This window comes from Balearica regulorum, chromosome 12 (assembly GCF_011004875.1).
Source record: "Balearica regulorum gibbericeps isolate bBalReg1 chromosome 12, bBalReg1.pri, whole genome shotgun sequence".
Classification (NCBI taxonomy): domain Eukaryota; kingdom Metazoa; phylum Chordata; class Aves; order Gruiformes; family Gruidae; genus Balearica; species Balearica regulorum.
In genome coordinates this window covers 19,924,515-19,942,119 of record NC_046195.1, presented here as the reverse complement: position 1 = coordinate 19,942,119, position 17,605 = coordinate 19,924,515, and the positions used below count along the sequence as shown (strand labels likewise).

The 17,605-nt window shown below is 39.8% G+C and overlaps 1 protein-coding gene across 5 annotated transcripts in view; it reads left to right on the top strand.

Moving 5' to 3' along the window:
• Positions 1-17,605, top strand: part of CERS3 (ceramide synthase 3) — a 52,338-nt gene that overhangs the window by 16,762 nt on the left and 17,971 nt on the right. For 3 of the 5 annotated variants that reach the window (XM_075763900.1, XM_075763899.1, XM_075763898.1), the window contains exons 2-10: positions 3,455-3,637; positions 5,199-5,316; positions 7,360-7,478; positions 11,284-11,341; positions 12,196-12,246; positions 13,469-13,561; positions 13,845-13,973; positions 15,632-15,738; positions 17,182-17,338. In XM_075763900.1, the coding sequence (XP_075620015.1) occupies positions 3,456-3,637; positions 5,199-5,316; positions 7,360-7,478; positions 11,284-11,341; positions 12,196-12,246; positions 13,469-13,561; positions 13,845-13,973; positions 15,632-15,738; positions 17,182-17,338 (1,014 nt within the window). In that variant the 5' untranslated portion in view covers position 3,455. Of the gene's footprint in view, positions 1-985; positions 1,251-3,454; positions 3,638-5,198; positions 5,317-7,359; positions 7,479-11,283; positions 11,342-12,195; positions 12,247-13,468; positions 13,562-13,844; positions 13,974-15,631; positions 15,739-17,181; positions 17,339-17,605 lie in introns of those variants that run through there. The other 2 variants (XM_075763896.1, XM_075763897.1) reach the window with 2 other exon arrangements.

The following is a 17,605-nucleotide window of genomic DNA, read 5'->3' as shown; positions in this document are numbered from 1 at the left end:
TGAAAGCAGAGTTTGCTTGCTCTCGCCATTCAATCTCTGCCGGGTGAATTGACACAGATGTGGGATTACGGGTTCTGAGAAGTCACTCTGCCACAGTTGTGCCAGGCAGCTGGTAACTGGAAGGAGCAGAGATGGTTTTTCTAACAGACAAAGCTTGCCAGAGATGAATTACCTGCGTGTTTTCTATCTGTCTCCTTTTCTCCATCCTCTGGCCTCTTCTTTCATGATTTATACAGCTATTGTTTAGGGTTAAAAGGATTCAAAGTAATTAATTTAGAATGAAGTGATCAAGTCATAATGCGGAGAAAGCTGATAATGAGGATTAGCATTTGGGACAGTGGTTGCTGTAGATGCGGTGAGTAAACCATAGAGCTGGATTGTTTGTATCGGTGATGCTGTGGGAGCATTGAAAGAACCTTTTTGGTGGAGGTATAATAAATGGCTTCATCTTTAAAAATGTAATTGAGTTCCAGTACTAATTTTAGTCAAGGTTTCTAGGAAGTAGCAAGCGTGTGTTTGCGGAGAAGATGATAAATACAGCTAGCACTGAGTTATTCCTGCTTTGCTTTGGTGATTCCTGAGATGGGAGACTCCTGTCAGGTATCAGCTTCTGTTTCATACAGAAAAACATAACAGAGGATGTGTGGGTTTCATGAGATACTTCTCAGCAAGTTGAAGGGGCCACAGCTTGTAGTACAGGAGAAGAGAACCTTCTTGTATATGATGTATGTGACAAAGTAATATTTATGGAGTTCCTCTGTGTTTCAGGATCTCCATGATTTAAGGAGGGATAAAAATACTACTGCCACAGCTGTCAGCCATTTAAGAGCAAAGAGGGCAGAAAGAGAAACTGTAAAATACTCAGGTCACTGCTGCCTAAGTGTGTTTGGAAGGACTTCCTCACCTTCTAGGTGCTCCAGGAACCTCATGATGAAAATTGAAGCTGAAGGGAGACAGGAAAACAGCCCAACTACTTAAACAGCTGCTATTACGAAGATGGACATCTCCAAGATTGCCCAGTGGATGGCCTGATTTGCTGCAGTGAGAATATAGGTTGGATGTTGGGTGTACATCCAATTTATGGGTAATAAAACAAGAATAGGCTGCAGACCTGTGGAATCTCATCAACAGTATTCTAATTATTTGGACAATGTTCATCAGAGATGGTCTAATCCCCTGTGTGCAAGGCAAGACCTGGTACAAATACAGGGGCTTATGGAAGAAATATCAGAGAACCCACCTTTCAATGAGTGAGTCTGGTGTCTGTGGGAAAGATTTCTACTGAAATCTGTGGACTCTGGATCAGACCCCAAATCCCAGAATTTCCTGAAAGATTAAGCATGTGCTTGTGAGCTTCGTTGAATAGAGATGTATTAACCACTTCAGGACCTGAAAAGGTAGTCGTACAGTAAGGCATCCATGTGTGGAAGGAAAACATGAATTAGTGACATTCCAAGAATCCAGTACGAAAATAGGCACTGTTGGGTTTTTCTAGGGTTTAAGTGTACTGGGTGCATATTCAGTCACAACCCATCTCACCATAATCCAACTGTTAGTCCTCTTTCTGCTGTGTTATAATAGAATGGCCTATTTTCATTCCAGTTAGTTTGTGATAGTTTGCAGTGCACAGTCTAGTTTAAAAATATAGATATATTAGGAAGCAGAACTGTGTAATGAGTCTCTCCCCTGGTCTTCTAGGGCAGTTTGTCTGCGAGCTTTTCTGTCTGACCTAAAATGTCATGTTTCAAAGCCCTGCTTCATTATCATGGCGCCTGCTAGCTGCAGTTAAGGGTCTGTTAGCAGCCCTATTATAAATCCCTACTTCCAGGAGTTTGTAATTCAGCAGTAAAAAAGTGCTCTAGGCTGAAACTGGCCATATAAAATCTCAGTGCAGGAACAATCATGATTTCTCCCTCCTTTATTTTTGCATTTGTTTATACACACACACAAGTCATTCAGTGGGTTTTTACTGTCCCCTTTTGGCATTTAAAAAGATTAAATGGCTAGGTTATTAATATTTCAATACTGACTACTGTGCTTGGCCAGTAAATTGACTCACAGTGTCTGTTAACCTGGCTCTGCTTGATGAATACAAGTCACCGTTTCCCAAACCTGCAGCAAGGCCTCAGCTTAGTGGAAACAGCCTATGTATGGGTTGCAGTGATTGTTCGTTTAGCTGTTTAATTAAAGCGGGCTTCAAAGCCAGCCGTGCTTGAATCTTGAAAGCCGACGTGCGTGCACTAAGCATGATGTCCAAATCCAGCACGGGGGGAAGCTCCGTCTGGCTGCAAGTAAAACTAAAGTCATGTGGCCCCTGCTTGAATATGGAGGAACATGAAACAGCCTGAACTACTGTCTGTCCTTGTCTTGATTTGATCTCAGCACTTGATCCTATATACATATATTGCTGTGAGATAGTCTGATGGGACATCTAATGCTACGAGGAGACTTAGTTGAAATTCTCCCAGCTCAACCGTTTCCCTATCAAAACTATGGTTCGGTGAAATCAATTATTTCCTCATATTTTTTTCTGGTTTATAGGAAATTTTAGTCTGGAAAAAGTTATTTAAATTTATGACTCCTAGAAATTATAGAAAAATTACTTATTTTCAGCCTTATAGAAAACATTATAGTAACTTCTATTTTCATTCAATTTTAGAATATTTTCATAGGATATATAACATGTTTGTACTGTAAAGTTCTTACAACTAAATGAGGGATAGCAGAAACTTCTAAATGCATAAGGTAGAATGCAAAGGTTAAAAATGAGATTTTTACAAGAATGAAATGTTTCAGTTTAAGTGGGTTTAAGTGATTTTTTTTCCTTTTTTTTTTTTTTTTCCCCTCCTTCCTTCAAGAACTGATTTTGGACATTTTGTTCCGATCTAGGGTTTGGTCACAGTTAAATCATAGCATTTCCTGCAAATCCCCCCAAAAGTTTGCTGTGCACTGTAATTTTTGTACTTGGTCCTGTGCACAGATGTTTGCAAAATCAGGATCAAGGTGTATATTTCCATTAGCATACTAGGGAGCAGTAATTCAACAGCAAAATGTCTTAATTATTACAGAACTGAGTCACCCCCTGGACTTTCTCACTTCTTTTCCGTTCTTCCACCCGCTTACATTTAATTTACAAAGGCAGCCTGGGGAAGATCAGTTCTCTTTAGTATCTTTTGTGTATTGGAGTGATAGATTATAAGTGATTGTTGCAAAAGGTTTGAGCAGTTATTAAGCAGTCTAGTGTGAATGACTGAAATGAGACAGCAGATTACCTCTCCAGTTTGTTCTTGTGGGACCCAAGACTCATACACTATTTGCTTGTACCTTATCTTTAGGAAATGTCCTGCTAGCTGGGAACCACCGTTCTATACAGCAAGGTTCAGTATGTTTTATTTCACGTATTTTCTGTTTAATACATCGAGAATAATTTTTAATTATCTCTTTATTTGCTTAGCATGGCACACATATTAAAGACGCTCAACAGCTGGTTCTGGTGGGAGAATATCTGGATGCCTATCAATTGCACATGGGCACATTTTGTAGACCGTGATGGACTTGTCTTTCCAAAACCACATCAATTATATGCAACAATACCATATGCTTTTGTATTACTGATTATCCGATTCTTTAGTGAAAGGTAAGAAACACAAATGGAATTTTGTGCTAATGTTAATCCTCATTAATGTTAAAATTTTTTGAAAAATAAGATATCTTTAGATCAATGTTCTTATGTTTTTATAACATTATTATTAGTTGGTGGTTTGCTAGAAAGATCTAGTACAGATAATATGGCAGGTGAAAAATGGGGAAATATTTTTTCTGTTAGGAATGTGTGGCTGTAGTCCAATCTAGAAGGAAAATACTTCTATGTAGCTTTTCTAGAACAGCGTTTGGATAATTCTAATTATCTCCTTTTGCTGGAGATACAGTTAATATAAAACCATTTGGATTTCCTTTTGCTTTTCCTCCTTTGGTGGAAGGGTAGAGGTATTTGTCCTCCAAACCAAACCTCTCCTTTCATTTGGTCCTCCACCAGAACATTAGTGTGAAGCTGATGGATCCCAGGTGTCTAGCTGCAGCAAAACTAGGCAGACCAGAGGGATCTCAAAGTTTCATGTGAACGTTTTATGCAGATCTAGTAATGCTGATTCCTTTTTTTCTCACTTTGGCACTGAAAGATGGATTGCTTCTGCAGCAGGAATCTTATGGGACAGGCAGAGGTTGGCTCCACAGAGGAAAGCTACAAATATATTAAGATTTGCAGAGCTTTGACTTACTTATTTGTGCCTTTTCTGCTTGACTTTTTTTTTCCTCCAAAGAATGTGATTAGTAGGTTTTTTTATAATTATTTCAGGATAGAATGAGGAAATTTGGAATGTCATAAGTTGGATAGACTTAAAAAAGAACCAAATAAGATCATTCATGTTAAAGATGAAAAGTAATTTGGATCATATGTTTATAACCATTCACAGTGTGTCCTGAGTAAATGCTTGCCCAATTCACTGTGCTGCTATTGGAAATCACTCATGTGAATAATTAGCCCACACATCTGGCCTGCGGTGAATCTACCCATGAATGAGGAAAACTGACCACTGCTATGAGTAATAAGGAATCAATTGCTGATATCAGCATGAGTCAGGGGGGCTTTTTCAGTAAAGCCTTTACAAGTAGAAGAGTGAAGCATTTGGCATGCTCTGCAGCAATTTGTATTGGAAAATGGAAGAGAAAGAGAAGCCTTCAGTCTCTGGGGGAGTTGCTGTGTGCCACGAGCCAAATCCAGTATCTTGGGCACTGGTAGCCTGGTGAAGCAATGTGCGAAGTGGCTATTTGCCACTAGGAGAAAGTAGCCCGGTAGCAATCTTTCAGCTCGCACAGAGAAAGCATCTGTTCTTGTTTCACTCTCTCTTAACTGTTGCTTAACTCCAGTATGCCAGTGAAAAGCACAAGGACAGACAAATCAGGATCTTTCCTTTCACAACCACAAACTTGAATCCTTGGGTCTGCTTTTTTGCATAACTGCTAATATGCTATGGTTCTCTCTTGGGATTAGGGAGATTCCTTTCTCTCACAGTGCACTGTCATATCCTATGGCAGATTAAATTGCTTCAGACTTATTTTCTTCATATCCTGGCATGAGAATAGCTAAAGTCTTGTAACTGTGTTGTATTTTTAAAGTTTTTCACGGTATGTCTTTTCAGATATGTTGCTATACCTCTAGCAAAAGCCTTAGGTATAAAGAATGTAAGACGTGTGAAGCCACAGCCTAATCCTGTTTTAGAGAGTTATTTCCGGGAGTGCTCAAAACATCCATCCCAAGTAAGGATTCTCATTCTTTTAAACTAGTTTTGGTTTTGGAAAATCCCAAGTCTTACTGTTTCAATCAGCTATCAGCAATGACATCATGGGATGAGTACCAGCTGATTGACAGATGACTTAATTTATTTGGGTTCTTGTTGCTGTTCTGCTGACAAGGGTATATGGCATCCAAAACAGAAAATACGCTTAAGATGTTTAATTTTCTGGCATGCTATTCTAGGTTAGACTGTTAATAATGTTTCCAGTGAAGATCAGTGTTCCATCTTTAACTCATTCTGGCTGGAGAAAACATCAGCTGACATCTGTTGTTGGAAAGTGGTATCATATTTATTGCAAGCAATAATATTGGAACGCAGGCATGGAAGCCTTTTGATCCGTTATATTGCTGCATACTTAATCCTGGCTTATGTGAAAAAGAAAAGCAATCTTTCTATTACCTTGCTGTTTGTTTTTAAAATTGAACAAGAAAAAAAAAAAGCTAATGTTTACCATCTCAAAAAATGAGGCAACTTGATTGTTGATGGGAAACAGGTACTTTGCTATGAATGCAGCCTCAGAAAGTTCACTTAACCAAACAATTGCAGTTCCTGCACTGTTTTTTGAAAAGAAATATATGCTTTCTAGTAATGAGAGGTATTGATAATTATTGATATGTGGAAATTTGCTTTCTATCCCTAACTCTGCTGTTCTCTTACTGTGTCCTTTTGCCTGATACAATCAGGAATAGATGTATTTGTGTACGCATATGAGCTCTTCTCTACCTGCGCAAGTATCACAATCTGTTTCATACCTTCCCTCTGCATGAGTACAGTTTGACAGTTAATCTCTGAAAGAAAGCACAGCATTTTTATACTTGTCAGTACATGGGAAAGATTCAGGCTGCCTCCTTTAAGTGCCCAGCTTGGGGACCAGTGTGCCTGAGAAAGCATGCAGAGGCCTGGCTGGTGATTGAGGGCATCTAGGCTCTATCGTCTGTGAGCACAAAGTCGGTATTCCTGTGTGGCTAGTAGACAGCTCTCTAGCCAGCAGGATGGGCTGAACACAGAGCCTGTTTGCACTCCTGGCAAACACTTCCTGGCAGCTGAGGTGCCTTTGCTCACATGCCAGAGCTTTCTCTGAGGGTAGGAGACTAACTGAACTGGACTTACCTTGGTGGATGCAGCGTTGCTGCCACCCACTATTTGCATACTAGCCTTGCTGGGAAAGAACTTCCCCAGGGATGAATTGAACACTCCCTCTGCTCCTACAGCAGCCCCAGGGAAGGTCAGCCCACACCTTCCGCACTTGGGGATGAAGGAGAGGGAGGAAGCCTACAGGCTGCTGCACGTGGGGCGCTGAGCACCCAGAAATGCAGGAGTCGCGCTGCCTTGTGCTTAGCACAGGCTAGCATGGCTGCATGGCAGAGCAGCTTCACCTTCAAAGGACACAGACACCTGACTGTTGCATTTGAATGTCTGGATGCATTTCTAGGCAGTGGTCTAGCCCTAATTTATTTTTAGGTATTGAAAGGCAGTCTGGATTTTGCTCAGCAAGATTAACTCACTTGCCCTGTACCACAGAAGGACTTTGGATTTGAGAACAGAACTCGGGTCGCCTTAATTCCAGGGCTGTGTCTCACCTGCGAGACTCATTTAAGTATAATCTAATAATTAATTATAATTAGGTAAGATATTAAATACAATGACCGTGTGTGTTGATACATGGCACTTCCCCCTCCAGTCCAACCTCTTGCTTAGCAGTAGAAGTTACATCTTTAAAACATAGCAGAAGCCACCAGAAAGGAAATAGCACAGATTGTGGATCTGTACATTTCATGCTTGCTTTATTTATATAAGTTAGTGCCTCAAAAATCCAGGGTTTCTGTTAGTGTCACTCAAAAATTAAACCAGGAAGCCTGCAAGGTAAACCCCCATAGATAGTTATGTTAGTCATGTTTTTAAATGAAGAACTTACAACAGTGGGAAGCTGATCTGTGAACTACAAAATAAATGAAAATGACATTGGAGTACATCTTGTTGCTAATGCTATTCTGTTTTTTTGCAGTCAGAGATTCAAGGCCTTGCCAAAAAGTGCAACTGTACAGTCCGTTTGGTGGAAAAGTGGTTTAGGAGACGGCGAAACCTTGAGATCCCAACAGTGCTTCGGAAATTCCAGGAAGCTTTGTAAGAAAAGACAGTGCTTTTGATTATTATTGATTTTACTGTTTTGAAAAAAAAAAAAAAAGATTGAGGTCTTCAGGTACCTTTTCAAGGGTGACTTATTTCCGGAAAGCTGAGTCTGTCTGACAAGGGTTTTGGGTTGTGCATACACAAAAAATTGAAAGGATCTAGTAGCATTTCTCCAAGTGGTGTGACTTTAAAAGATTAGGTTAACAGTTTCTCCTGGGGAAAAAACCCTCAAAAATATTTTACAGTTTTCTTTGTTGTGTAATGACTTATTTGTAGGCTCCTGCTACATAGTGCTTAATGAAAACATGCAGAGAATAGGGAAATATTTTTCTGTCTGCCAGTAATCATAAGAGAACAAAAATGCTTACTCGATCTCGTCTATGTACGTACCCATGCTGTCATTTTGGGATGCTATTTTGTGTCCAGAAGTCAGTTCAAGAGCAGGAATCATGGCATCCTAACTAAATGATAGGTGTCATAGCTTGAACGTGTAAAACATGGGCTCAAATACACTGATGAGAGTGGACCACTGAACAATTTTGAGTGATAATAATAAATATGTATAAAGTTTCAAAACCACCTGCGTATGTTTGAAAACTGGAAAAGCATTTAAAAGTCTGATTTTTCATGAGTGTGTAAGAACTTCTAAATACCTAAACATTTTACTATTTGACTATTCTAGTGTTATCCAAAATCTCATACAAATTGCAAATCCCCAAATGGGCATGGCTTTACTTACATAGCTTGCCCCTTTTGGATACTGAAATTAACTGCACCAGTGTAAAACACTTTCCTGATGTCCTCTGTATTTGGATTTTTTGATTAGTGTAATTACATTGGCAAAAATTCACGATTATAATATTTAAGTTTTTTTAACCTTCATTCCTTAAGCTAATCTACACTAAAAGTACAGCTACAAAGCTCAAAGTTGAGTACTTTATCAAGATTATTTTCAGTGTGAACCAGTATGATAATGATTTGATGATGTCCTCTGCTGGGCATAAATCCAGCTCATTTAAATGTGTTGCTCTGAAGCCTGAGTTGAGTAAACTGTCCTGGCAACCAGACATGCATGGTTTATTTTTGCTGTTGTTTTGTGGATCAGTTAATTTTGTTTCACAAGTGACAATAAAATTTCCTTTGTTATTGATAAAAGACCTACCTGCCACGGATCCACATCTCTAGTAATGCACAGCCAAAGACTGAAATTAAAACTTGCTTGGCAGCTTGAGTGAGAATGAAGCAAACAGGTTTCTCTTGTGCAATTTTGTGAACCTTGCTCTGCTCTTTGTCAGTGAATTTAATTGGATGTAATTCTCAAAGCAACAAATGAGGAACAGAGTTATTCCACGTTAGTAGTCAGTGTTATGAGCGTTATGAAATTTTTGAAAGCCTGCAATCTCCAGGATCATTTTTCTGAATCACAAGGAAAATCCGATGAGCCGGATCTAAACCATACTTAAGCTATTAGTGCTCCTGGTTAAGCAACACTGGCGTTTGGAAAGCCCTTTGCATGAAACCTTCCATGCCATAAAAGACTTAGCAGCCTTTAACTTCACCTACTAAATTCTTTTTTGTTAGACTCAGTTCAAGAGAAAAGATTCCTGAAGTTAAATCAGAAAATCCTTTTGCATAGCTGTTGTTCAGTGCTCTCTCTGGTTGCCAGCTTTGGAGCTTAAAAGGCACTTGTTGGGTAAAATTTGGTGAATTTGGATGGGTTTTACTTTAGATTTTGTTCACCAAATTCACAAAGAAGTTTGGCTGAATGCAAAATGAGGTAGTGCTCTGGCAGTCTTGCATGTCTGAGTTTATCTGAAGTACTGAGTGTTTATTGCCAAGTGCGTTCAATATGTATATGTAGGGCTGGGGATTAATGACACAGTCTTGTTAGGTGCTCTGTGCTTTGGATCTGATTCAGAAAACTATTTACACTGTACAATCAACACAGAATAAGTCCTGCTATATCCACTGGACTACTCACACCTCCTTTCCTTGAAATAGGAGGCATGAGGGCAGAATCAGCCCCTGTGCAATGTCTGTCCCACGTCACGGTGTTGTTTTTCCTAGCATCTCTTGGTCAACTCTGCACCAGGTATCACTTGTGGGTTCCACTCTCACCTTCCATTTGCTCTCCTGATTTCCACCTTGTACCTTTGAATTTTTCTGTCTGCGCAGTGGGTGTTCTGAAGTATTATTTTCAAATAATCTGAGGAAAGATGCTTCAAAGTTGAAAAGTGAAACAGTTGTTTATTACCAGTGTATCAAGTGGCATTTTTATAATTGTTTTCTTGACTACTTCCACAGGTGTGAGACACATTAGCTTGTCTAGCCTCTGCCATTCCATGTCCTCATCTTTTGTTTGTTTGTTTTTCTTGTAAAATGCTGGCTCAGTCTTTGAACATCTCATTCTTTCATCCAGGATATCAGCCTTCAGGTAATGTAGGGCTCAGAAAGGAGGGGCTGCTTTGACTGGACAGGTTCTCATCATCTTCTGTCATACGGTACTTCACTAATGTTTGCCAAAGACCACAATCTTATTTTTATACATATCTTAATTCATTAGTACAGTGTTCTTTCTGAGGAGCGCTCTCCTCCTTTTTAGCAAATTTAGGTTTTCTGGGAGGCTGTTTGCTGCTGTCCTCTGGGATACCTCTTGTTCTATAAAATGTTTTCACTGGGTTTGGGGCTATGTGTCTGTCTGTGATCACGACCTTTCTTAGCACGTGAAGTCCTGGCAGTGTTTTCCTGCTTGAAGAGCTAAAGAAGAGCTTGAAGATCTTGAAGAGCTGCTCTGGGAAAGGTCAGGCTTGTTCCTGCCAAGGAGAAGAGTGGAAAGGAAGAAGCTTTCCATCACCTGTAGAGGTGGGAGTGGGAACGCTCTGGCTGAGTCTCCAGCCGCACCCAGTCCCAGGGACAATACCTCCCACGCAGGCTCCAGAGTCATTACAACGCTGATTGCTAGTTCCAAATCACAGCATCCTGCTCTGACATATATAAGCAACGACATAGTTTCGGTTCACTGAGATACACAAGAACTTTCTTCCCTTTGCTGACTTACTAGATCGGTAGTGAAAACCTGAAAGTTTTATCTGCCTTGATGGATATCCATTTAAGCCACAAAAAGCTTAAACAGGCTAAATGCTGGCACACCTAGTCAAAGATTGAGGTTTAGAGTTAATTCAGACCTCTGTAGTAAGACATAAACTAATCCAGTAGTTGTTGTTAAAGTTTCATAGGGCTTCCCTGTTTTCAACAATCGGTATTAAGAAAGATGAAAAGAAATTAACCCAGAAATTGAAACAAGTCCCTGTTGGTGCTCACAGCATTCACAGTGTTTGAGCAGATTGGAAAGTATGTGCCATGTGGCTGAAAGACCTTCTGGAGTCAGGGAACTGTGAGATGTTCTTAGTCTAGTGTGAATAGTCTGGAGGGATTGATACAGCAGGAAGGGGTGGCGTTATCAAATATTAATTTTTAGGGAATTTGTTATATTTGCTCTGCCTGTTCTCTTGATCAGCTCGTGACTGGCTGGAAAATTACTGCTGTAATCACAGTCAAGATATTTGTATTGTGATAATGTAAAATAATTTACTACTTTAGCAATTAGTCAAAGCTTAAGTATTTAAATATTAATAATTCAGATACAGTTAATATGTGACAACCGTTAATGTAGAGCATGAGAGCACGTTTATGTGAAGATTGTCTGTGATATACAATGATTTGCAGTAATTCTGGCTTAGGATGATATCCATAAAAAAATATAATGCTTTGTTCTTACTTTTTCATTTTAATTTTGCAGCTGGCGATTTTCATTCTATCTTACATCCTCTATTGCTGGATTTATATTTCTGTATGATGTAAGTTAATTTTTTTTGAAGGATTGATACTCTTTTTTTTTTTTTAACAAAATAAAGACTGATTTCTAGATCTTTTTGAAGCCCATTGAAAGACTCACTGGCTTCAGTGGCTCTTTGGGGTTTAAATCTATGTTTGTAATCTAGATGACAGGTTTTACTCAATTTTTAAATTCTCTTTTGAACTTCTGTGATAATTTATGAGTAATCAGTATTTCTAAGGAAAGTTTTTAAAAGTCACACAGATAGTGTTAAAACATGCCTTGTTAACACCTACAAATGCATCACATGGCCATAAACGTTTCTGGCAGGACTTTTGAGGGCCACAACAATGGTGTATTTCATGTCTGTTTATTGAGATGTTGCTGCTGAGTCAGAAGTTGGGAATAACAGAGAGAGTGCTGCCTGTAACTATGTGAGCACTGCCTGGGGTGTCATTAATGCTTCTCCTGAGCAGCAGAACAGTTCTCAGCGTGTCTGTGTTCCTCTGACTGTTCTCCCCAAACACTGTTTATCATCATGAACCAGTAGTGTGTGTGGCTGGTAAACACAGCAAAATCTAATCACTGTGGCAACATATCTTGAGTAATTGCAGTAATAAAACACACACCCACTGCTTTGGATGATGAAATGATGAACTGGAACGTTTCAGGTGTCCTGAAAAGAAGCCAAAAAGCTGGGACCAATATAATAAATCTGAGATGTAGGATCCCCTTAGAAATTGGTGGAGAAGAGCTATCAAGCCTATTGCTTCTTAGCCTTCTCCACTTAGTGAAATTTTAAGTATTGAAGATTTTGAGTTAAGATGACTTACCATTGCTCAGCTGATCAGTCTCTGAATCATCTGTCTTCCCCAGAAACCTTGGTTTTACGACATATGGCAGACGTGGGTTGGCTATCCATTTCAGGTGAGCTTTTTGGCATTGGGCCGTTGGCCTCAAGGCATTCCAAGTATTTCCCCATTGGAAGGGGTAATCCACAGGAGTGCTTCTCCCTCCCAAGGGGCACCGCCTGACACCTGAGGGGTGTGGCACCAAAGCCTTTTGCCCTTCTTTGGTACCTCCTGCTGACTGTTGCAGGACTTCTCCGGGATCTGCCTGGGCCTGCAGCTCAGCCCTCCAGCCAGACCACTATTATTTCCACCCAGCTCAGGTTACCAGTGGTGCGCAGTAGATGCTATCTATCTGTGTTACGGGTTTCAGTGCAGAATTCCTAAGCTTGCACCAGTCCTTACGATTCTTCAAGGCACTGCAGGATAGCGTTACGCAGAGGATTATGCCAAGAGCTGTGTGTCTGCTGAGCTTTATTACTCGGGAGTGCTGCAGTGATTTGGTTTGGCGTAATGTGAGTCCCTGCTCTGGGGATCTCTGTTCAGTACTCTGGTTGTTACCAAGGGTTACGAGGCTCTCGCTTCTTCCTAAAATATTTTACTAACAGTCCCATAACAGATCACTCCAAGCAAACTGCCTTCTTGCCCACCTGCCAGAGGTCCTTATGTGCCCCCCCTGCTATTTTTATAAATCTATGACCCATCACACTGCCCTCTTATTCCTGTCCTACTCAGAGGTCAAAAATAAAAATAATTCTGCCTCCCAACTGAGTTTTCCCAGCTTCTCTTACTTGTGGGACCTGATAACGAAGCCTGCTTCCTGCTGCCTGGGAAACCTATTGAACCAAGGGAGCAGCCAAGCTCAGCATCTAGCCCTAAGCAGATGCATCAGATTTTAGCATAAATAGCTGACGTTTTAGTCATGGGCTGTGTGAATGTTTAAGATGTTAATTGTTCACCAAAATGGAGGGCTTCATTTATTTGCAGTTGTTTGTAATTAAATGCAGAAGCACTCTGCGTGTAGTTCTCTGACAAAAATGTAGAAAAAAAAAGCATGCTAAAATTCAGAGGTGGGGGAGGAACTGCAGAAACTGAGAATTTGGTCTGAGTAAAGGTTAAAATATTTGGCTCCCAGAACATCCTTCTTAATGAAGCCCAGAACAGGGATTTAGTTTAGTTTAATTTTTTAAGCAAGACTCAGCAGAGGAGGAAAAGAAATGAGGAAAGGAAAAAAGAAGTAATTTCACTTGGCGTTCACTTTTTGCTATTCTCAGAGTTAACTGTATTTTTCTTCACTACAGACTCTGCTGCCATCCCAATATTGGTACTACATGGCTGAGATTAGTTTTTACTGGTCTCTCTTATTTACGCTTGGGATTGACAACAAAAGGAAGGCAAGTGGTCATGCTTATTTGTAGCGAGAACCTCTGTTTTTATGAGGGGAGGGGGAAACGTTTATAAGGAAAATATAAGGAAAAGCACAGTCCTGGTACTGGATGTGGTGCAGCCACATGAGGGCAGCATCAGTCTATCCCTGGCACACCTGCACACATCCATTACTGCCAGGGCATCTCTCTGTGCATGACAAGTCTTGCTCGTCACTTCATCTGCACGGAGACAGACCCTCAAGGGCTGTACTTGCTTGGCTTTACCTTTTTTTTCTTTTCTCTTTCACAGGATTTTCTGGCTCATGTTGTTCATCACTTGGCAGCCATTGGGTTGATGAGCGGCTCTTGGTGTGGCAATTACGTGCGTCTTGGAACATTGGTGATGTTTGTGCACGATACTGCAGATTTCTGGCTTGAGGTAACCCTGCCTTCCACCTTTTGTTTGTGTTTTTTTGTTGGTGTTTGTTTTGGGGTTTTTTTTTGGTTGGTGTCCAGGTTATGTTTATTGACTTTTTAATCTTTTTGCCACAAGTTTTATACAATCCCTTCCTATCCCCATAGAGACATGGCTTCGCAGATTCATAAACTGTAAGATAAAAAAGAGCTTCTAGCTAACTTAATTCGATAGTATGTTACAGAATCCATTATGAGGAAAGAGCAGAAGAGAAGTTCTTCAGTACAGAATGGGGACTGGAAATACAGCTGCCTCCCTGGATTATTCTTGTTTCACTGTTAAAATTAGACCAAGTTGGCTAGCCTGTGAAAGGCTTGTCGTGATACCAATTCTCAAGCAAATTTAGCAGCCAAAATTTTGGCTACTTCTCCAAAGTAGCCAAAGTACAGCTTTCACACCACTGTGTTGACCCAAGGGGTGCACGTACATTATACAGTTCCGGCTGGAGGCACTCAAGCTGTCCGTGAACAAGGTATCAGCTGTATCTACTCGCAGAAGAAAAGTTTCTTCCCCTGGGCTGAAGGGGAAGTCCCCTCCCTGAACTAAATATCAATGTTTAGAAATGTTTAAGAAGTGTCCACAGCACTGTGGTCATAGAGACTTGCTGCTGGGTTTCTCGTAGATGAATGCACACTGTGTTTCCTTCAGTAGAGTTATCCTGAGTTTGTAACACCAAGATTGAGAGCATAGTTTCGTCACCTCTTCTGGTGACAATGCCAGTGTAAGCAGTCCTTGTAGGCTGCTGTCTGTCACTGTTCGTTTCTGCTCCTGATACTTCATCAGTTGTGTTAGAACAACTAGTTGTGGGGTCATGCAGTTGGGATTGGTTCAGATTAAACACATATGTTTAGGTTTTTGCTGGGCTACTTTTAACCCTGAACTGCTTTGTGGTCCTACTAACTGTGTGGCCTTACAAATAGTTGACAACCAGTAGGACAGCACTCAGATGGAAACTGAAGTTGGGTACCAGAATAAATGAATTCAGCCCTGCCACTCAAAATAAAAAAGTACATCGAACTGCTATTTGAAACCCAGGCTTGGCACCTGAAGCTTTGCTCACTCTTGAACAGCTGTTTCATTCAACAGTACCCAGGGTGATTCCTAAATGAAGCATGGAGAGTTGTACAGTTCAGCTAGGGGAGAAGCAGTAATTATAATCTTTATTAGTAGGATAGAGACCAACGCTGAATTAGGCACAGAGAAGGGTCAGTAACATGAATGCACCTGAATGCCTGGGTATAAGGGGTCACTGCCATTCTTGAGCTTGTAAATATGGCCTCTTTGATTCAGCCTGTTTTGAGTCTGGTACAGGAATGAGGTATTACCTCTGTTTTCAAGAGCACTTTGTGTTCTCGTGACACTTTTATATTCTGATTGGAGAGCTGTTCTTTAGGCCTTCGATACAGAGCCCTTTCCTTTAAGATGAAAGGAGAAATATAAACAAAGAATCTGTTTTGATACTGCTTTATTAGCCATCAGTAAAATGATTGCCTTACATGTCAAACAGTGAGGAAATTTTCTTCCTGCTTAGGTGGAAGATGAGTCCTTGTTTATGAAAATGCAGAAAGGGACTTATTTCAGACAATATTTGTAATGTGTTTGATGTTTTTTATTCAATGCAGGCTGCCAAAATGTTTAATTATGCTCGCTGGGAGAAAACCTGCAATATGCTCTTTATCATCTTTTCTATTGCATTTTTCATCACAAGAATCATCCTGTTCCCCTTCTGGTAAGCAATATTCAATATAGTCACAGGCTTTTATTTCGTTCTCATTTCCATTGAGAGGTTCATATTGGTTGTGATAGGAAAAGGAAAGGAAAAGGAAAAGAGCAGAAGCAGAACTTTTGCTATTGTTGGGTACTAAGGCCAGCAACAAGACTTGACAAAAACTGTCATTTTCTTAAAAAAATTAAGGAAAAATAGTTTTTAAATGAGCCTCATGAAAATATGCTAACTTAATGTGCTGGTTTGGGCTGTGTGGTGCTTAGTTGCCAACTGGGGTTAAACCATGACACCTAAATAAAGGCTTTTATGTATTATTTAACTTAATTTCATAAATTGTAGTTAAATGCTATGAGCTTCTGCATTTTTGAGGAGATCGAGCTACTTAACTAGAAGTCATTTCCCCTTTCATTCCATCCCTTCTGCTGTAGCTGCAAAGTCAGAGTACAGTACAGTTCCTATATGATTGTAGTTAATTTTTTGTAGAGCCTTCTTTTTGCTACCTAGTTCGTGAGTAGTACCTCACCTCACTCACGTGAGGAGCATTCAGAAAAGTTCAGGTGAACCAACTTATGAAGTCAATGCAAATAAATCATAACTTGCTAAATACTCGCATGACTTTGGAGTGCTATGATTTAATCTGCTTTGGGGGATCCATATGGGTGCTTAGTGGGCTTAATGCTTGACATGTTTAGCTTTTTAAAAGTATTTAATGTGTTTCACATTCACGGTCTCGTTGACTTGCTCTAGTTTTGCCTTCATGCCCCTCCCTGCACATGGACAAGCCCTTAGAGACTCAAGCTGGTTAAATTAATAGTTCTGAACATTGATCAACACAAGGTTTTAATTTCCTGTAGTATTTTCTTTCAGATATGCTGATGTCTTTTGCTTTCTTGTTATTTTTTGATTAACTATACAAGTGATCTCCAATCATTTTGCTTCACTGAGTTTCTTGTTCTTAAGTTCTTGAGCTTGGAAGCAAAACATGATGAGATTAAAGGGATTCAAAAAGCCCCAAATAAAATAGTAGTGAAGTCTGATGATGGACAAAACATATGTTAATTAACAAAAAACTCTGTTGCAAAGCATGTAGGATTTTCTCTGGAGTGTGGATTTCAGATTAGAAAGAATTTGCATTAAAAAAAAAAAAAAAGCATAGACAAGCTCTGAGTTGCATAGTATCTAGACCACACAGAGCTCGAGATTTTAAAAAAATGGGATTTTTTTCTAACCTTATTTAGAATACTTTCATGCAAGACTCAAATTTCTGATCTTCTGAAGTGTATATTTCAATAGAGGTGCATAATCTAGTTAAGACAGGACTTGTTCATTAATCTGTCATCTTTGCAGAGCTTTTTAATATTTTGTGGAAGTAGTTAATTTGTTTGGAATGTGAAATTAAGCATAGAGAAGGATTCTTGCACCATAACAGTGACCTTTATTTTTCAGGATTCTTCGTGCCACATTGTATCAGCCTACATACTACTCCACGACTCCTGTCATAGCATATTTTTTATTCAATGGGCAGCTATTGATCCTTCAAGGCTTGCATTTATATTGGGGTTACTTAATTTTCAAGATTTTGAGAAGGTTCATTTTCTTAAAGGTAAGCAATTTTGCATTTGTGGAAAGAAGTGTGAAGTATCGAACAGATGCTAATGCTGCCAGTAGATTTACGTAGAATTTCTTATTATTTTCCTGAACTTCCGTGTCAGCGTTTCTGATAGGGATCTACAAAGTATAGAGATGTTCATATGTGCTTTCTACCTCTCATTGTCACACCTAAGGTTGTAGATCAGAATATCAAGACTTCAGCTAGAGCCTTTTTTTGCCTGTATCTTGCGGTTTTTCTCACTGGACTTTGTAGGGGCAT